Source organism: Nuphar pumila, chromosome 1 (assembly GCF_984573655.1).
Source record: "Nuphar pumila chromosome 1, dmNupPumi1.hap1.1, whole genome shotgun sequence".
In the NCBI taxonomy this organism is placed as follows: domain Eukaryota; kingdom Viridiplantae; phylum Streptophyta; class Magnoliopsida; order Nymphaeales; family Nymphaeaceae; genus Nuphar; species Nuphar pumila.
Window position 1 is genome coordinate 17,776,135 of NC_143249.1, and position 22,048 is coordinate 17,798,182.

A 22,048-nucleotide genomic window follows, 5' to 3' on the forward strand; every position below is an offset into this window, starting at 1 on the left:
CAACCTTATCATCTGGTGTTGGCTTGGTCTTTTATCCATGCAACTGGTTGTCACTTCTATTAGATTTTGCAGTTTATAAAGGAGCTAGGTCAGGGTTGATCTAGATTTTATGCCAGCACCTGAACCCAGGGTAAGGTCGATTAGGCTAGGTAAGGCCGGGCTTGACTACGGCGCTCGACCATTACTCGGTTGGGCTTCAGTTTAGGGTTTACTTTTTTTGTCAGATTCAAGTTTTGAAGAAAAAAAATAATTAATTAAATAAATATTCAACAAGCTTTCATAGCTCAGTTGGTTAGAGCACCCATTTAGTAAGCGGGAGGTCTTGAGTTCGAATCTCAATGAAAGCAATTTGTATTTATTTTTTATAGTTTCCTTGTTCCTTTTCACGTCTGTCTTTTTTTTTAAGGAATTTCACGACTCTCTTAAGTCTTTCTTCGTGATAGTTATTACTCATTTTCTCTTAACACAAAATAAAAATGACAGTTAACCACTGTATCCTAATTCCTAGAGGCCTGAAACAATGTGTGTGTGGTTTATGAAATTTCATCCCAGACCTGGGTAAGACTCTAGTTTCGATTAAGACCCATGCTTTTTTCAATATAAAAAAGCTAAAAAAATATCATTTTACTGGATATGAACTGAGCCTGGTTAATGTAAGCCTCATAAGAACCAGGTATGGTTTTGTCTTATGAGGGACTCAAACGGACCTGGGTCAAAACCTGGTGCCAGCACCTCAAAGTCAGATTCAAGTTTGGACTCACCTGGGTTTGAAACAGAACCCACCGGTTGACACCCCTAAAATGATGACACAACTCATTCAATAACAAATCTCACAATGAAAAAGAAAGGAGAATGAACCAAGCTTTCTTTTTCCTTCCTATATACACACCTCACCTCCATTTCAATCAAGAAACAAGAACATTAACACACACACACACACACACTTGGCTCGTGGAAATGCTAGTATGTTTGCTTAATCTAGGAATGTTCCAGCCTGTGGACCCTTATAGCCCACCGCCTGATGCTGAAGTACACCGCACTTATAGTCTCGGCGTTGTTGCTGTTCTAACCTTTGGTGATTGCCTTCGGATCATCCATGGTGGTGCCTGCACTTGTGCTTGAATTCGACCATGAATTCAAGTTCTTCCCAACTACAAACTGTTGCAAGAACCAAGTTGCAGAATCCAGGTTAGGTTGGGTTCCCAGCTATGAGCTCGAATTTAAGTTGGAGGGTGAAGATGATGAGCTAGTTCTAGTTGCAGACAAGAGTTGGGAGAGGTAGAATCCTGACTGGCACCCAAGAGACTCAAAAAGTGTCTCAATCTCAAAATGCAGATCGTCAGTATCTAAATATTCAGCTAAATTCAGCAAAATAGATCCAACAAAAAGGTCTCATATCAAACATAAGTAGTGAAAACTTAGTTGTTGGATCTTGATTTGGATCCAGTAATATAGATCCAAGTGTGGCCATAAGGGCTCCCATTAGAGACTAAATGAACCGCTATAGTGACACAGAATCTCATATGGATAGCCACATGAACTGTTGCATCAGTTCATGGCTTTCTATGTGATGGTTCATTATGAATGGGCTTAAAAATGGGCAACTCCGGAGGTGGTAAGAGTGCCCAGAAAATCAACACAGGAAAATCTCTATGTAAGAACCCCTCTGATGCAGGCCCTTAATCATCCTCTTCTCCCTCTTTAATGGGTTTTCTTCAAAACCCAACAAGTAACAAATTCACAATCATGCAAGGCCCAAGTCTAATAAAGGCTCAACCAAAATCAGTGTAAAAGCAAAAAAGAGTCACCTAATTGCAGAATTTACTACTAAGGTTGAAGTTGGTACCTGAATCCCAGAAGCACACTTATCTGTCCATTCAGGAGGGAGATGGAGGGGGAGGAAAAAAGAAACATTGGAAATGGCAACATCTATGGTAGAAAAAATGAGTCATGTATGACAAGATATGTCCAGACCGAAATTGACCCATCCACATCCCTATAGAATGGTAACTACAGTTTTTACAAATAACCATAAGACTATTTTTACCTATTGATAGCTCAGTAAAGAGAATTAGATCATCCAATGTTCGATAAATATCAAACACAACATCAATGACAAGGGCCAGCGTTTTGACTTTCGCAAGTTTGATCCTGCACTTGAACTGTGGATCTGGCAACACTAAACTAGACATCATGAACCATACCATTGGTTAGCAATCCCATTTTTTCATTATCCTCAGTTCTTCCCACCATCTGGGCAATGCAAGCAAGATATTAGAACATGAACGGTAGGTAGAAAAGAAAAGTGAAAAGAGAAATCAAACAAATCCTTTTTCTAGTAAGTACCTTGAAAATTCTTGAAGCTCTCTTTGGTGCATGGATTGCACGTGATTGAAGTGCAAGCTTGCTGGTTTATCATATCTTGATGTTTTACATAGCCATCATGGAAGCTCTCAATAAAATCTCTATGCTCAATTCTAGACAAGGTCTTACACAAGGGATGCTTCATCACATGTTCTGCCTGCCTTGTTTGAGAGGGTTCAAGAGATGCCATTGATGCCTCAAGGTGTGTGATAGCAAATGCTTTGGTTTCACCAAGTACATCTTTTCCCAACAGTTCAAGGTATGAAGCTTCATACAAACTCGACAAACACTTTATATCTTTCGCCAACTCAATATTGAATCTCCTTCCATACCCTTGAATTTGCCAAATACATCTATATCATAAAGTTGGAAATCACTACTTGCACCCTAAGTTAAACCTCCAATGCTTTTGCTGCCATGAAAGTGCTAAATCAGCAGGAATTATTCCCAAAACTTATTCATTGGTTTCCAAAAGCCATAGACTATACATTTGTCAGCTGTCCATTGGCATCCTGAATTTTTCAGAATTCAATATACAACACTAATACTTAATACAGGCCAGAATATTTTGTCGTTTCTTAACATAAATAAAAGAAAGAAAAGGACCAAAGGAGCTGAGAACTTGCCAGGAGAAGCATAGTAACCCTTCTTAGGAGTCAACTGGAGGGCCATGGTATGCAAGTCATGACTGTTACCTTTTCTGCCATTCTTTTTATCACTATCAACAAATTGTAACAAGTTACTGAATTTGACAATAGAAATAAGACATAACTCATATACACAACATACTGATTACGTAGTCCATAACTCCGTGTACGCTGATGTGATGAGTTAACTGTAAAATCTTGTTCAACAGTCTCACTGCTCTTCACCCTGACAGCTTCAGGATGCACTACTCTAAGTTTTGCATGACAAAGACAAATTCCAAAAATCAGTCCAGCGGAACCCCTTCCAGAACCCAACTTACACATCTCACATCCCAACTAATTCTTGAATCCTTTTCAGTCATCCAAGAAGCTGCAGACAATCTTGACGTCACATAATTTCTTGATGAGACACCCAAATGCTTTAGCACAGCAGAACTAACTGAAAGCATCCCCATTAATGGATTCCAGTCTCTTTGAGAAATAACTGATGAAATCAGCTCATCTGAACCCTTCATTCCCTTCTGTATCCAGAAAGAATGTTTATAGCTAGGAGAAGAAAAAATTTATCTACTGCATCCTTGTTCATCTACATGTAAAAAAATGAAAACACAACTTGGAATTGTCAAATTTTGGCATAACCAAAGCAGAAAAAATGATTCTTTTTTAAAACAGGGAGCATAGACTTGAAATAATCTAAAAACAGAACCCACTATAAAGCATTATCTATAACCCTGCCGAGCCATTTCATCCAATCTTGCTGAAACCCATAATGGGCCCAGAGCAGTTCAATAAGCAACAGATTCAGCTTGCAACCAGATGTAAGCAATTTATATATATATATATATAGAGAGAGAGAGAGAAGGGGGTATCGTCGGTCCCCCTTCTCATCCGAAATCCATCAGCTGCGCTTGGCATGCCCAATGGATTTTTTTTCCGCTCCAGGAGTGGAAAAAATGTGCACCATTGATGGCGCTGCGATCAACAGCGCATGTTATATCCGACTATCATCAGACACTTTGTGTGTCTGATGATACACAGGATCGTATGTATATATATATATATATGCTTTCTAACGGAATCACAACATAACAAGTGCAAGTACAAACTGCACCCTAACTTTACCATGAGATTGAAAGAAGAGATCAACACTGAAAACCATACTTTCATCTGAGTTGAACAAACAGCTCTGTAGATCCCTTTCTGTTGGTGTGTGTCCATGCACCAATACACAGGTGACATATACTGATGACCCCATCCTGTACAAACAAAAGTCTAACCAATGCAAAAACAGCAACATCATAGAGACTTGTGGCATCCAAATTGGTCATAACTGGTTATATACCAAGGGCAGATTAGAGCTAGTCTATCAAACTCATACTCAACCATGAAAGACTATTTGAGAAATTTACTCATTCTATAAATTCTAAATTTTACTTATTCCATAAATTCTATCTATTTGAGGATTTTTAAATATTCATTAGAAAAATAAGACACACAGGGTGAAACTCAACGAGAGTGGAATGTTCACATTTTTTGAAGCACAAAATAGCTGCAAACTTGGCAAATTTTGGGGTTTTCAGACAGTCAATTTTGGTAGCTCATTCTCGTATGCATACATGACTGCATTTAACAAAATGTAGTTGGAAATTACATTAAAAAAAGTTGAGTTATAATGGCTCAGCAACTGAAAATCATGCATGTATCATGCTGAATCAATTAAACAACCTGTCCTTCAAACAAACATTAAATCTTACCAGAAACCTTAATATGTCTGAAATCACCCAAATGCTCTAAAATTAATGCAATATTCATAAATTTTATTCATTGAATATATAACTTTGTTAAATTACTAGAGGTCAGTTATTTTTTCTAATTTATTTCATCTTTCATTTTCATGTGGATGTGACTGATTTGAAAAATATCATTAGGAAACTGTTTCCGAACAGCCAAACCAAGAGAAGGACACAAAACAACAACATTTTGACAAGAATAATTCAGGAACATACAAATATCTTGTATTTCAAGAAGAAAACTCATGACCCTCTTAAAAATTAAAGGGACACCAACGTCATCCACAAATTATTACAAGTACATCAAGTTTCATAGTTGATGAGTGTAATTCTGTAAAGCATCATGGCAACATTGACAATGAGCAAGGAGAACCGAGGCCACAACCCCTTTTTTTCATGTATGATCATGCTACAAAGCAATAAGACCTTCAACCAGAATGCAGAAGACATGCCTAAGAATGTTTCGGTCGAAGTTATTTTCACATCAGTTGAGTAATGAAAAATATGCTTTATGCATTCACAAGTTACTATATTCAACAAAACACAAGGCAAATGACACAAACCTATAAATAGAGTATGGGAAATAACATGTTACCTTAGAAAAGGTAGAATATAGCAATTTATAGCAACTTAACCAAATCTAATGGAATCACAGCTTCCTTATTGATGCTGGCCATAATAAATATAATTCAACATGATGGCTGCATATTCAAAAGCTGCACAGGGAAAAAATTTCTTCACGAGAGCACCATGAACAGTTTAATTGGCAACTCTGTGACCCTCAAAATGGAAGGAACATTTGCTGCAGAATAGTCTTGCAGAAGCAACAAAATGGAGGCAACTTCTGCCAGTAGAGCCGTCTTGCAGAAGATAATACATGTCGCTCTTTTCAATGTGAAGCAACTGAACATGGAAAAGAAATCATGAATTTTTTTCTCGCACCAAGGATAGACAATCATTTAAATCAGTAACGCCAACGTTCAACATATGTAAAAGCCCAATAGAGATGATTCATTCATTTTCTTAAGTTAAAAAGCATTGTATGCAGATCATAGTGTTTGCATTTTTGTCATGTTATAAAACATATTTGACATTTGATCGATATGGCAGAATAGTACAAAATTTTGATTTTGTTGATTACCTCTGTTTATGAACATTAAGGATGGTAATGGACACACGGTCGCAGATGTATTGTAATATTCTCCACAAAAAAGTGGTTATTGAAGCACATAAGGTGTGAACTGATTCCTTTAAAAGAGACTGAAAAAATAATCTTCTGGGAAACAAATGTGAATAAAGAAAGCATCACATTCTATTAACCTTGACAGAGTGGGAAAACAAAACTTGTTTCCGTTCTCAACAAACACAATCAGTATACAAGAGGTATGAACTTGTACCTAACCTTACTCCTGTATGCTTCATAACTATCCCCAAAGATGCTTACCATCAAATCCTCTTCCAATTTAGCTTTCTGATCATGATACAGCACTCCAACACACAGGACAAACAACACGCTAAAGGGCGCGCGAAGCGCAGCAAAATAAAGTGCAAACAGGAATATGGTAGACGCATAAATCGGGTGGCGAACCCAGCGATTCGGGCCAAACTGCACCACGCTCGTCGGCACGACGACCTTCTCCGAGTAATTAGACAGATGAAGGACACTGTAATACTGCATAAGCAAAACCACCATCACCAACAACCATATGGGCACGTTCTGCCAACCCCCAGGGACCAGGTGAAGAGGGGGCGCTTCAAACGCAGCTAAGAAATGACCCACCAAGACGGCAATAGCAAAAGCCAGTCTATAATGCAGAGGCAGACTCACATCCCACTTCTCATCATGGGACCTGAGGTAATAGTCCCCATACAACCTCTTCCTCACACTAACATTGAAAAAGAAGAAATAGTGATAGATGAAGAAGAAAGCAATGGGCCAGCCCTCCAGAAAGCCGTTGGCAACAGCAGGGGGGACTACAGTCAGCCAAGTGAAGGCAGATGTGACCACCACCAACTGCCCCAAAACCGAAGCTTCACCCTTTGAGTGCTTGTAAGCAAAATACAACCCAAGAGCACCCAAAGAAACAGCAACCATCCAGGTCCAGAACAACAATGTCCAGCTGAAGTACATCCAGAAGAAAGGGTCCATCAAACGTCCCACAATGATCTTCACACCAGCAGTGGCTAGAGAGAGAAAGCCCGATCATTTGCAGACCTCTAGAGGGGTCACTCCGGAAACCTTCTGCATGAAGAAATCTGCATTGAGATAGTGGGAGATTGGGATCTTCTCTTTGAGGATTTTCTTGGGTTGTGGGGCTCCATTTTCTTGGGTGATTGCTTGGGAATTGAAGATGCGTAGGAATGGCTCTTGTGGGGAGCATGGTTTTGTGCGTTTGAAGAAGAGTTTGGGGGTTGTGGTCCTTGTGGAGGGTCTCAGAGTGCAGAGAGGAGGGTTGGGCAAGAGGGTAGCTGTCATCGTCGTCTCAGGTTATAGATAAGAGGTTAAGGGGGGTGAGTTGCAGAAGACACGGCGATGCAGTGAATTTTGTGCCACCGGCACCGAACCGGTTCAACTCTGAACCGGAGAGGGCACTTGTCTCTGGATCCGGATCCGGATCTCATCTTTGAGATGGTGGATTTGGATTTTTGACACTTTTTTTTTTTTGTTTGATTTATTACTCGGAGAAACTGCGTTTGGGATCTAAGATCTGGTCGGGATGTGAAAAGTTCAGGTGCAATATGATTGCACAAATATTTGTGCATTAAGCACCTGATCACCCTTCATATTGGGGACGGGGGACGGCGTGTGGGCTCAAGACTTGATGGAGGGCGATCGGGTGCTTAATGTACAATTTTTGTGCAATCATATTGCACCCGATCCCGACTCGGTCGGGATGGCTCAGCCTGTCATACCTATAGTCGTTGCGATGGCTCAATCATGTTCTTGACACTTAGTGGAACCAAGGGGAAAAGTGGTTGAGGTCATGAGGACTGGTAAACGAGTCGACCGAACCAAACATGATGATGTGTTCAAGCTTAGCTCGTTTTTGTGGCTAGTTAAACCGAGTTCAAGAGAAACTAACTGAGTTCGAGCTCGCCTGTTACTTATTGTTTCAAAGCTCGATCTATGTCAGGGTACAATTGGGGTTTGGATCCAGATTGTTAAAAGTGATTCAATATCCGGCAGGTCAAGCATGGCTGGAGACATATTTGACCCATTTGCAACCCTATCATCTGGTGTTGGCTATGTCTTTGATCCATGCAAATATGTTGGTTTGTTGTCAATTCTATTAGGTTTTGCAGTTTATAAACGAGTTAGGTCAGGCTTGAGCTAGATTTTATGCCAGCACCTGAACCCAGGGTAAGGTCGATTAGGCTAGGTAAGGCCAGGCTTGACTACGGCGTTTTTTAGGAGTAAAAAAATAAATGTATCCAATCCATTTCTGTGAAGCTTTCATAGCTCAGTTGGTTAGAGCACCCGTTTAGTAAGCGGGAGGTCTTGAGTTCAAATCTCAATGAAAGCATTTACTAATATTTTTAGTTTTCACGATTTTTTTTTTTTTGAATTTCACGACTCTCTAAATTCTCCCTTAGTGATAGTTATTACTCATTTTCTCTTAACACAAAAAAAAAATGACAATTTACCACTGTATCCTAATTCCTAGAGGCTGGAAACAATGTGTGTGATATATCACAGTAGAGTTCAATCTTAACAAGCAGGTAGCGAACACAGACAAGGCTAAATTACTAACAGAGTAATCACAATCACATAGCAAGGTGTCTACGGCAGAAGTGGCTCAATCCTGTGGAAAAGAGAAAGAGAGAGATCAGGGAGGAAGGAAGGAGAAGGCGTGAGGGAGGTCGATGCTCTGCCGGCGTAAGGTACCCTCTCCCCCATCATTTTTTTTTATGTTCAGAAGAGTAAGAAGGAGGCGACCGGCAGCCTCAGAATGAGGGGAGGGGCAGAGGGTGACTCTACCCCTGCCGCCACCATGGCAAAGGGAGAGGGAGCGGAGGGACAGAGGTTCGCCTCTATCCCTGCTGCCCCCAGCAAGGAAGAGAGAGAGAGGGGCAGGGGTTAGGGGTCACCCCTGTCCCTGCCACCCTCCTGGAAGGGGTGCAAAGGGAGATGGTTCCCTCTACCTTCGGCGGTGGCGCCGTTAGGAAAGGAACGAGGCAGGGGGCACCCCTGCCTCAACCACCGGCAACCAGGAGGTTATCGGTGGCAATCAAACCTGAGGGAGAGAGGGAGGCCACGAGCTGAGACCATGGCCTCTGTCTCAGGTTTCTTAGAGACCGGCGAATCGGTCTGGTTGTGAACCAGGACGGGTCGTCTCGGTCTGTACCCAGACCAGACCAGGTCAATTTATAAAAAAAATCATCGGCCCGAGTCAGTTGAACCGAACTGAATGCACCTCAGACGGAACCCAGACCGGGTCAAGGGTATGAAAAATAAAATATTATATATATATAGATATATTGATATATGTATATATATATATAGAAAACTGAGACAGTGATTGTCTCGGTTTCTTACTATGAACTGCATGATGCTTGGATCCAAACCAGAATCGGATAAGGTTTTGGTTTCCGTTACTAGGTTTGGATTCAATTATCAGGACCAAACCGGAATGGGTCAGGTTTGGGCCCAGTTCCAACCCAAACACAAACTGGATCGGTCTGATTCTATTTTGTACGAAACCCAAAATGAACCAGGTTCGGTTCAGTCATACCAGATATGGATACAAAGTATGAAACATAGATTGGATATCTATCCAGTAAGGATCCAAACTAGAAAATATTAGATTTGGATCCAGTATATGAAAACATAGATTGGATGTAATAACCGCAATTTTCTAAGCATTTATTTAGATATATTATAATACAAACTTTGTAACATTTTGATTTGGGCCTGGGATCCCAAGTCTCGGATCCGAGACCCATAAAGGGATCTTTACGTATATATTTATCTCGTATAAACTTATATGTATATATATATATAAGTGCAAAATTTTTAATTAATCAAATTATTCAAGTGATAGCTATGTATATAATGCATAAATGGGCTTGGGATCCACATTCCGGATTCAAGACCCAGATAGGATCCTTATGGATATACCATATATATACATATAAATGATTATATATATATATATATTATACAAGTATTTTTAGGGGATCCATGATTGGATCCATTCGGATCTGATCCGTCGATCCATACCGAGTGGGAGGTGCGGGTCCAAAATCGCGACCGGGTTTGGATCCCGAGTCGCAGGTCCCAGACCCGGCCCTCTCGTTAAAACGATAAAAAGGAGGGGGTGGGTTTTAATAAGGCAACTCGATAAGGGTTGCCCGATTTTTTTTAACAGGCGTTAGGGTTCAGAGAGAACCCTAAGCCTGATCGCAAGGAAGAGAGGGGGGGGTTGGAGGGGCCGCCGGCGAAAGGGTAACGGCCTCCGCTATTTTTGGAAGGCACCCTCCTTCTTCATGAAAAGGCCGGTAACTTCTCCCCCACCTCATTTGCCTCTTTTTTTCCCCTTTTCCTCGATGTTTTCCCAAATTTTCCTCTCGTCTCTTATCTCTTCTGCCCCCTCTCGATTGGTATTGCGACAGTGGAAGCCATAATATAGACAAATCCTCGCCTCTCAACCGTAACCTCTCGACAGCCTGCTGCCATCGATGGCCACCACCTCTTCCTTTTTGTTCCTCCTGCCGATCGCCCCTTCACGGCAGCGCTGATGAGGCTCGACAACGGAGAAAAGCGTCATCAGCTAACCTTCTCCCGCCACGGCAGGTTCCGATCGCTGGAAAGATCACCGAGAACAAGTACGGTTCTTCTTTAGAATCTGGGTGAGGAATCAAAGATGGGTTCGATTCCCTGTATGGATTCGAGACGAGAATCCCCAAACATTAGAATTTGGGGATTTTGGAAATTTGAACGTAGAAGTTTGATGGGGTCAACCACAAATCCCTACGTAACAAGGGGAGGGTAAGGGCTTACGGCAATGGAAACCCCGAATTGACTGATTCGGGAAATTCAGAATCTCCAATGTAGGGTTAGACGAATTGGGGGTTTCCACCAACCCTAATCTGAAAGCCCAAATATATGATTTGGGGGTTTCGGATTTCCATTGTGAAGGGGATATGCAATTTCGATTTTTTTGCTAAAAGGGTGATGTCTATTATAAGGGGAGTTTTATTCGACTTGAGGGTTAAATTGTATGAAATTAAATCTTTTAGTACTATCTGTCTGTTACTAGTTTATATCATGATAATGTCTGCCGATGTGGCTATAGGGATTATAGTTAGCCTGATGCCAAATCAGCGCTTATACTATCTGGTGGTTATTATAAAAATCAGTTTACATGTGGTTTCATAGACTGTCTGCAAGTCCGATTACCAATTAATAATTGTATTTAGCCTTGGTTACATGTTATTCGCGTGTAGCATATTCAGTTTATGTTTTCATATATGATCAAGATGCTCATGCTATTGCCTCTGTTATGATTGTACGTTGTACCGGTTCCCTATAAGATTCACATATTAAAGACAAAGTCTCAGTCCACAATTTGCCCACTTTTGTCGGTCTATGATCATTTACCTGATTTCATGATTTTAGAACATCATCAGACCTCCTCTTCTGCCTTGGTGACCATTGGACCTAACATAATATAGGCTTCACAATTCTCGTAGTATTATGGGGTAAACAACTTGTCAATTTTACCTGTTTATTGAACTAAGTACAAAATGCAGTGTAGATTCTTTTCAGTTTGAGCATACAATTGTGGTCTTTGACTGTTCTTGGGTTGTTTGATTAAATTTTAGAATGTTTAATTATAAATTTCATTCTTTTTTTTTATGCAAGAAGGAATTTAATTATTAGTTAAAACTGTCTTACCATAAAAGCTTTATGAGGATGTTAAATCTAGTCAAAAGATTAGACATCACAATAGGTCCTTTGAAACAAAAACCCAGATCCTGTGTAATGAGATGTTTGAATGTTCATGTGTTGGAGCATATTCAGTATTGAAAAAAAAAAGATTTGGTGAATTAGTAAGATGTTCTGGTTGTGATAACTGACCACACACACCTTTGTTGAACGTACACATAAGCATGTATGCTCTTGTTAAAGGACATGACTTTGGTTTCCTTTCCTTTTATTTGATGTTGAGTTTAAGGTTGAATCATGCAATCATTGGTATTAAATGAGTTATGTTTTTCACTTGTATGCATAATATGGATCTCTTGATTTTTAGTTTTATGGTCTTGCATATTCCTGTTTTAAAACTGCATATGTGTGGGTTGTTTCAGTGTTGAACAGAAAATGATATTCCTGTCATAAAACTGCATATATGTGGGTTGTTGTGGCGCCAAATAGAAAATAAACTTTCTGTTATGAAACTATGGGGGTGTTGGCTGGACCGATGTTGTAACAGGCATAGCAGCAGCCCAATGCGTGTTGGAACATGCTCAATAGCATACCTATGCTTGTCATGGCTAATGTTGCTCATAATACGGTTCATTCCATGATAGGTTAATATATGTGCTCATAAGTTCTGCCCAGCCATATGTATATGTGATTGACCTTGTTAAGCAATAGTTAATTGTCCTGATTATGTAGTCATTAACGTGAGCATGTGTTGTCATATAATTGTCAAGTTATTGATATTCGGCAATTTATGTAAGCATGTACACTTGATGAAAATGTTTAATTTATGTGTACATATACACATTCAAAGGAGATATGCATGGGTAGATACATGTATGTGATGGAGGTAACACACATAGTGAGGATGCATATGATTGAGAAATGACATGCTTATAGTTGTGTTATGTTTGCATGAGTGCACATGCTTTTGGCACTATTGGCCTAGTATTATGAACAAACACTACTTGGTTTTATTATGTGATGCAATGATGGCCTAGAGAGCCGTGGGTTTGTTTTCCTTTCACATATGTTTTTTACTGCATCACTTAAATCACATAAGTTGGTATGGCACACTACTACACTATTCTAGTTGGCCTCAGAGACTGGAGTTCTGTAAGGGTTCCCGTTAGGGAGGATGCGGGTTTTCACTTTACTTTTGCATATGGTGTTGCAAACTTAAATAATTAAGGTAAATTAAAAATATAATAAAGAACAATGTAATATATGTTCTGGGATCTTCCATCTGGAGAATGAAGATCTTAGAGATACAGTCTTGGAGCGACTGTGAGGATACAAAAACTCTGTGTGCTGAAATTTTGTCTCATGAACCTGATATTGAGATTCTTTCTCCTGGCTATGGTTTTAGGGAGAGTCTGTCACTTTACCTGAGGGTGGTGTGTTGGTCACAGCTGTGATTGTTTTGGTACCAAGGAAGTGACACATGTGGGCGTGGGGTGTCCCTTGTGTCCCCGACATTAGATGTGGAGGTCTAATGTTCCGAAGGAGATTCAGTCGAGGGCTAAGTTGAACCACAGTAATAAAATACAAATTGTGTGCTAAGCTACCTTAAGAACCTACTTAACATCGGGGATTGTATCTGTTTGGTGTATCTGCGGGCAACGGTAATTAAGAAGAGAAACTTAAAGTTGTGTGCATTTGATAGGGCATGCATATGAAAAAATGAAACTTAAATGAAAATTAACAAAAGGAATCATGCATTGCACATAATCATGCATTTTGCTGCTATGCACTAGATCATGCATAATTGAATTGTTCTCTAAATTATGATAGAATGGTAGGTGTATGTTATTTACTTCCTAAAAAACATGCTGAAAGATTTTGTTACTTAGTTCTTGTATACGCTCATGCGTTACTGTTTCTTCATGCTTAGCATATGTAACTGGTTGCATGTATGGTTATTTAAATTCTGCAAATTGTTATATCTTCACTCACTCAAATTATTATATGAAATCTTATTCATGCTCTTTGTCTCACCTGGGTTCTTTAGAAGTAGTTGTGCTTAGAATTTCGGTTCTGACACCCTACTTTGTTGGTTTTTCACAGAAAATGGTGTGCAGTGAGGTTGGACTGACTACTGGGAATGAATGAGAGTCATACTTGGGCTTGACAAATGAAGCAGGGGACAAAATGGCTTTTTCTTTGGTTTCAGTTCTTCTTGCTTTTTCAGTTGTTTTATTTTCAATCGAATAAAACATTGTCTCTGAAATTTACTCTTATTCATAAATAAATAAATTTTTTGGTTCTTATGGATGATGGTTGCAAGTTCATTTGTGGTATTTGGGCTATCCAGTTGGAATTGGAACTGTGAGGACCCCGGGTCTCTGGAAAGTTTTTCGCAACTCTTAAAAAAAAATTATGCATTTTCAAAGGGTATGAGTTGGGGTCGTTACATTGGATCTTTGTCAAGTGGATTAAACCTAGATCATGCTAATTCTGGGTTAGGTTCAGTTTGGGACTGAGCCCAGATAAGGTTGAGTCTGGGTTAGGTTCATACCAGATCTGGATCTAGAGTATGAAACATAGACTGAATCTATGTCCAGTAAGGGATTTAAACTAGAAAAGATTGGATTTGGATCCAGTATATGAAAACAAGGACTGGATCTTTGTCTGGCTTTTGAGTTAGGCTCAATGAAATCCAGAATTATCAAAAAAATGAAAGCGAGTAAGAGAGGGGAGAGGGTTAAGATTTGAACCCCAACCTCTCATAAGAAAGAAACTACCCCTTACCAATAGGCCAACCTAGTCTAGTTGGACAAAGACAATAAACAAATTATATATATACTTGCTTTGGGTTGGATATATAAGATTCAGATCTGAAATTCGAGAATCAGATCAAGAGGGTTTGCTTGATCTCTCATGAATCCTGATATTTAAATTTAGACCCGTTGAAGAGGTGAAAAAACTATTTTGCCCTTATTATGCCTAATTAGTAAATCAGGCATAACTCTTCATCTTGGTATCAGATTCGGGTGATTTTTTGATCCCTGAATTTTTCTTCTCGAAAGGAATCCATTGGCATAAGGCAAGATAGCAAACTCTGAGAATTTAGGATTAGAGTTTGGCAAAGAGTCCTAGGAGTGTCTTCATAATTTTACACAAGTAGGGATTTTAATGATATTGATTGTTGGGATTTTTGGCTCATTTTATATTAAGATTTGCAGAAAGACTAAGGTTGATCCTTAGTTTGAGATTTGAGAGATTCGAGGTAAGTCAACATTTGTAAATAACTCTCTAAATAAATAAGATACAAGCTTGTTTTTAAATGCATCTTATTAAGTGATTCTATGTGTTTTATAAATATGTTGATTATTTCATGTATATGAATAGATCGTCTGAACTGCATGCTTGAGAATCTTTATTTTTTATGCTTTTAATAAGATGCATGAAGATTGTGATACATATTATATGTTTATTTTTAGTACTCAATCATGTTATGTAAATATTAACAGGTGATATGAGTTGTATCATGTTTGTACTTGTTATGGGAATGAGAATAATGGTTGGATACACGTAATATGTTGTCAAAAATGAAAAAAGAAATGCTAGGCTTTGAGAAATGAAGTAGAGTTTCAAGGTTCTCAAAAAATAATTTATTCTGAGAATGTCACACATACCTTGAGAGAGGTATTGTAAGTGTCCTGACATGTTTGATCAAAAATATGATAATGCATGTATATTCATGACAAACTATATATTATGACATCAAAAACACAAATTCATGCTTTGTCATATATGTAAAAAAAATGATAAAACACATCACATATGTAATGAATTTAGTCATAATTTTATTCTTAAATATCATCGATAATTAAAAAACAACATAAAAATGCATGCAAGAGTCATTCCAAAGTCATGCATCTATGATAAAAATATTCATAAAGCATGAGAAAATGACTAAGGCATAATGATGCAGGTAATAATTGTGGTCCTAGTGTTGAAACCGGCTAAAAAGTACTCTAAATCGGTCTGAAATAGCCTTGAACCGGTCAAGAAAGACCTTGAATTGGTCCCAGAACTGTTTAATCGATCTAAAACATGTACTAAAGCCTTTAATCCCCTAAAACATAATGTGAAAACCTTTGTTCTTTCTCAGATACAAGAAAACATGATCTCCTCATGCAAGAACCAGTGAAAAACTGCTTAGAATCGGTTAGAAAGGGCTCTAAACCTATCCCAGAATGCATTGTATCAATCACAGAACTGGTTCTACTCCTTAAAAGGGGTAAATAGTGCATGAATCTGATTTTAGATCTGATCCGACTCGATTTAGATCCAAATCCAAACTTAATGGGTCCTAGGTCGGATCCCATAATCTTGGCCCAATCTAGATCCAAACTTGGTCTAAACTGGATCCCAGGTTGGATCTTACAACCTAGACACGATTCAGATCTAGACTCGATCCAAATCGGATCCTGGGTTCTAGATCGGGCCAAAATAAGTCAAACACGGACTCGATCCATCTGGAACCCTGAGTTGGGTCTAGACCCTCGACCGAAATCCTACCAGTTCGGCTCCTAACACAGACCCAGAACCCCTAACGGGTCTAAGTATGGATTGGGTCTGCCGACCAGGTTGGATGCAGACCCGATCTACTCAGTCCAAACAATGGATTCGGGTTCGGATCGGGCCCCCTCAGGACGGGCATAGATCTAATCCACCCGGAACCCAGGATCGAATCAGGCTCCCCTTCGAGGTCGGGATCCACTCTAATTGCTATGGTGGAATCTCGAACAATGAACCCTCAAACGTGTTCTTTTTTTAGGGTTTTGCCCTCCACCATCCAACCGACTTCTATCGCCTGCCACCACCATCGATGGTGGGCCTCTGTTGCCATCGCCGACTGTAGCGGTGAAGAGTTGTCGTTAGGGAACAAGGAGCAATCCATGTTCCTTCAACCCATACTCGTCACCACCGGGGCTGACCATAAGCAACGTCGGTGATGACCGGCCTCAGGCGGTCGTCCACCATCGACCGTGGCCGTCCTCCAACATTGGGAAGAAGGTTATGGTTTGGTGGCCCTAAAAACTGAAATTCTCAATTTTTTTAGGGTATCGCTCCCTCCCTCTTCCAGTGTTCTTCGCCACGAGCGGGCAACTGCAGTGGCGAAAGCTGGAAGAACCATAACGGGAAAGGGAGAGTGGTTGTATCTGGCCAGTGTTGCCTGCAGTCGCAACCGATGGCAGCGGCCAGCCGCTGACATCCACGGCCTCGTTCCGATGATGAGTTGTGGAGCCTGATTCAATGTTTTTGCCCTTTCAAGAAGGGAGTCTGGGGGCTCCCTCCGGTGCTGGTCGGGTTGTCGCCCTTGTCTTATAAATTCTTTCTTTTCTTTCTCTCTTGTAGTAGTCGAAAGAGCAATAAAGTTTTTCTCTGGGCGACCATGGTTTTTTACTCGCTCTCGGATTTGAGGGGAGGTTTTTTCACGTAAATCTCTGTGTCTTTGTTGTGTATGGTGTGATCATTCTTGTTTTTTGTTTCCTTCGGTTGTTTCTTGCTTGTGGTTTTCCTAACAGGTAGATGGCCAGGCAGCCAACTATGATTGACTGTGGCAGTTTATAGGCACAATCACCAATAAGAACGCCTGTTGCTACCACTGGCTGCCTCCAGCAGCTGCCGACTACGATCGGCCTTAAGCGGTCAGTTACTGCATGTTGCGGCAGGGCACAAACCAGCCTGCATGCGCCTGTTGAGTCCTGGCAGCGATAGAGGGCTCCTAACGGGGAACAAGCAAACCCTGACTAAAATCAGGATGCGGTGTCCCTACTCGTCGACAATAATTTGGTGAGCGTCACATGGATGTCTGCGCATATACACACATAGCGGCTACGAGGCGTGGGTCAATAACCCATTGTTGGCATAAATCATAATAGAGAACACAATTTATTGAAAGCCATCATCCTCAGTCAGATCGAAGCTTGCGTAGATGTGGGTGGTCGGCATTCTCCTCAGCCTATTGACACCCTCGATGAACCCAGTCCGTCAAGTCGAAAGGTGAGCTGGACCCTTGAACTGAATGAGAGAGAGAAATCATCTTGATTGTTCTAGTCAAGCAACCACACATCTCTTCATATAGGAGAGAAGAGTGGTAGTTACATGCATGGCATTCATGCATATGAACCTCTCACATTCTCATATTGAATGCAAACTTTTCACATTCACATGACCACCCTCCCCATTCTCATTATTTCTCTTTTGGTGTGCTCTGTGTCAAACTGGGTCACATCTGGTTGGACCCAATCCAAAATGTCCAACAAGTTCTCTGTTTCATGGCTTCTTTGAAGCCTTCCAAAGGGCTTTCATGGTTGTAGATCCCCAAGGTAAAGAGTGATACCCATGTGAAAATCTTTGACAAACTGGCGGTATCGAAGTACAATGTGTGGAAGCATACACAACTATTGTTCGTGGAGGGGATAGAAGGTCTGCAGTTGGTGGAAGGTGATGTGTACTACCACTTGGTGATTGACGCATCTACTAATGTCTCGCTAATCAAGTTATACACGGCTAGAGTGTGGTGGAATACCAAGGCAAACAACATGACCTGCAATTAGGGATGCACAACAAACCGAGCCGGCTTGGTGTAACGACCTCAAACTAACCCTCAAAAAATATAAATATTTTTTAAAATAATTATGGAAAACCTTTCAAGGACCAGGGGCACATTACAAATTTAATATTCATAATCCAACAACTATTTTAGAAATAGAATAAATTTAAACTATGAACTAAAATTGAATTAAACTTAATTGAAAAGTCTTGATGAAGTTTCACACGGTTCCCAAAACAAAAAGGAAAAACATCCCTATTTATCAGAACCCGAGCCACCATATCCATAACCCTCGAGTCCTTCAGCTAGTCAGTCTCATCATCATGGAGCCTCAGTGCCTGAAAAATATTTTTAGAAAATTTAGCATAAAGTAAATCAAGCACAAGTTTAAGAGGAATCACAAGTAACATATCATCAGAAGTAACTTACCATCTAAGCAGTTCAAGCAAGCAATCAATAATTTTATATTAAATCAAACATTTAAAGATGCATGAATCAATGCAATATGCATAAATAACTTTTTAAATTTAATTTATCAGAATTGTTTTTGCATGCATGTCCTTATTTAATGCAAATAAATTTAATTTTCACTTTCTTACAAACTCGCAGATACTCAAAACAGGCAAAGTTTTTTAGACTTGAGGTAGTTCTGAGTCTTAGCTTAACACATAATTTATATTTTAAATTACTAGGTTTCATACTTATTCTCCGACCAATATTAGGAATCCTCACTATCTATCTAAACATTATGAATCATTACCTAATGTCGAGACATCAATGAAAAATCACAATAATTGACATCACTTTCTTGGTATACTAATAACTACAGCTGAGTCAACAACACCCTCAAACAAAGTAGCTAAAAGTTTTCTACAACTGTGGCCGAAAACACAAACCACACATCGAGTTCTTGAGGACAACAAATGCACATGGTGTTTAGTATCCTCACGGTCTTCCACGACCGCCATCTAAGGTTCTCACCTTTTCAGAAGGACATCAGGACGTCAATAAAAATCCATAACCATTGATATCACTTTCTTGGTGTACCAATAACTAAAGTTGAGTCAACAACACTACGCCCAAGCAAAGTGACTGGAAGTTTTCTACAACTGTGGTCGGGAACACGAACCACACATCGAGTTCTTGAGAACAACAAATACACATGTTGTTTAGTATCCTCACGGTCCCCTACAACCGTCATCCAAGGTTCTCACCCTTTCAGAGAGACACTATAAAAGAAAATTATTACATTGTTTGATCTCTTTTACCATATTAATCAATTAAGAGTTCTTTAAAGAAGAATAATTATGTAAATCCACATGCAATAACAAATTCAAGTCATTGTCCTATTAAATTCAATAATGTAATTAATTCAAGAAAATCATTTTGCAATGCAAAGATCACAATTTAATATTCCGTATGCAACACATGCTCACAACCCTTGATGGCATGTCAGTGGATCAAACATTGCCACGATAAATTATCATTGCAAGATTTTTCAATGAATATGAAACACACACAATAACCAAAATTTTATGTTCAAATGCAACCAACATATTTACATATAAACACACATATTGTTGCGAAATTGTTCAAAAAGCAAACAACATTTATATATATTTTATGTTGTGTGTGTGTGTATGTTACGATGTAAATCTGTTCAAAAAACGCAGACAACATAATGAACACAACATAGCGTAATTAGTGTAATGCAAACAACATAATGTAGACAACATGTACAAACAGTACATGCAAATAGTATGTGCAAACAGCACATGCGTGGACAACATATACATACGACATATGTGGGCAGCATGTGCAAACAGTACAAGCATAGGCAGCAGGTGTAAACAATATATGACAACATATATACATATGTATATGTTGTTGTGAATCTATCTATAATGCGAAGAGCACATATATATGTTACTGCGAACCTGTCGAGAACACAGACATCATATATATATATATATATATATATATATATATATATATATATATATATATATATATATATATATATATATATATATATATATATATATATATATATATATATATATTGTTGCAAATCTCATCAATAACACTACTAGCATATGTGTATGCAAATATGTTGTGAATCTTATCAAGAATGCAATCAGCACATGTGTACGCAAATATGTTGCAAATTTTATTACGAACACAACCAGCATGTGTACGCAAATATGCTATTATTAATCTTATCAAGAACGCAGCCAACACATGTGTACACAACTATGTTGTGAATCTTATTACGAACGCAACCAACAGATGTGTACACAAATATGTTGTGAATCTTATCAAGAACGCAGCCAGAACATGTGTGTACACTACATATGTTGTAAATCTAATCAAGAACGCAGAAATACATGAAATATACATGCAAGAATTTGCAAACATATTCAGGGATGCAGAAAATTGAATTTAAGCATTAAGAACAATAAAAATATATATGATATGCATGCAGAAATTCCCAAACATGATTAGAGATTCATAAACTTAGATTTAAGCATCAAGAACATAAAAAATGTAAACGGTATTTATGCTAAAAAATTACAGATATGATTAGAGATGCATAATCTTGGATTTAAGGATCAAGAATGGTAAAAAAATATGTGATATGCATGCTGAAATTTTTAAACATGTTTAGAGATGCATAAACTTGGATTTAAACATTAAGAACAGTAAAAATATATGTGATATGCATGTTGAAATTTTCAGACATGATCAAGGATGCATAAACTTGGATTTAAGCATTAAAAACATAAAAAATATACTTGATATGCATGTTGAAATTTTCAGACATGATCAAGGATGCATAAACTTGGATTTAAGCATTAAGAACATAAAAAATATACGTGATATGCATGCTGAAATTTTTCCAACATGTTCAAAAATGCATAAACTTGGATTTAAGCATCAAGAACATAAAAAATATACATGATATGCATGTTGAAATTTTCAGACATGATTAAGGATGTATAAACTTTGATTTAAGCATCAAAAACTTCAAAAATATATATGATATGCAGCTGGAATTTTCAGACATGTTCATAGATGCAAAAATTCAGTTCTAGGCATCAAGAACACAAAAAATGCATAGTATATGTATACAAAAATTTGCAGACGCATTCATGGATGCATAAAATCAATTTTAAGCATCAAGAACATAAAAAATACATAGTATATGCGTGCAGAAATTTGTTGTCATGTTCAAGGATGCAGAAAATCAATTTTAAACATCAAGAACATCAAAAATATATAACATATGCATGCAGAATTTTGCAAACATATTCATGTGCATAAAATTAATTTTAAGCATCAAGAACATAAAAAATACATAGTATATGCATGCAAACATTTGTTGTCATATTCAAAGATACAGAAAATTAATTTTAAGCATCAATATCATAAAAAATATATAACATATCATGTAGAAATTTTTAGATATGATGAGCCCTTAAACCTATATGATTTAAGATATGTTAAACTCTCGTTCTATTAAAAAAAGATAAGAACTCGTACCTTGCTTTGCTGAAATATGTAAAAAGAATAGAAGAAGGTGTTGTTTATTTTTTTTCCTCCATCTCTTTCTCTCTCTAGATGACATTTTTGGAGAGAGCGTCTATCTCTATAGAAGAAAAGCCCCCTCCCGCCTCTCTAGAATAGTTGTTTGTATAACTCTACCTTATCCTAACTTCTTCTAGAATATGTTATTTGGGGTCCCTATCATAAC

At 38.6% G+C, this 22,048-nt stretch overlaps 1 protein-coding gene and 2 non-coding genes across 3 annotated transcripts; 2 read left to right on the top strand and 1 right to left on the bottom strand.

Moving 5' to 3' along the window:
- Positions 1-273: 273 nt before the first annotated feature.
- On the top strand, positions 274-347 carry TRNAT-AGU (transfer RNA threonine (anticodon AGU)). The gene has a single exon. It is a non-coding gene; the product is annotated as a tRNA-Thr (tRNA).
- Positions 348-6,170: 5,823 nt separating this feature from the next.
- On the bottom strand, positions 6,171-7,381 carry LOC149848186 (protein C-terminal S-isoprenylcysteine carboxyl O-methyltransferase). The gene has a single exon (XM_090010648.1). It carries the CDS (start codon positions 6,948-6,950, stop codon positions 6,171-6,173), a length of 780 nt encoding a protein of 259 aa, XP_089866774.1. The 5' UTR covers positions 6,951-7,381.
- Positions 7,382-8,251: 870 nt separating this feature from the next.
- On the top strand, positions 8,252-8,325 carry TRNAT-AGU (transfer RNA threonine (anticodon AGU)). Its single transcript has one exon. It is a non-coding gene; the product is annotated as a tRNA-Thr (tRNA).
- The last annotated feature ends 13,723 nt before the right edge of the window (positions 8,326-22,048 follow it).

What these genes read in the sequence shown, in the direction of transcription:
- LOC149848186 (XM_090010648.1), bottom strand. Translation starts at nt 6,950, where the DNA reads ATGGACCCTTTCTTCTGGATGTACTTCAGCTGGACATTGTTGTTCTGG.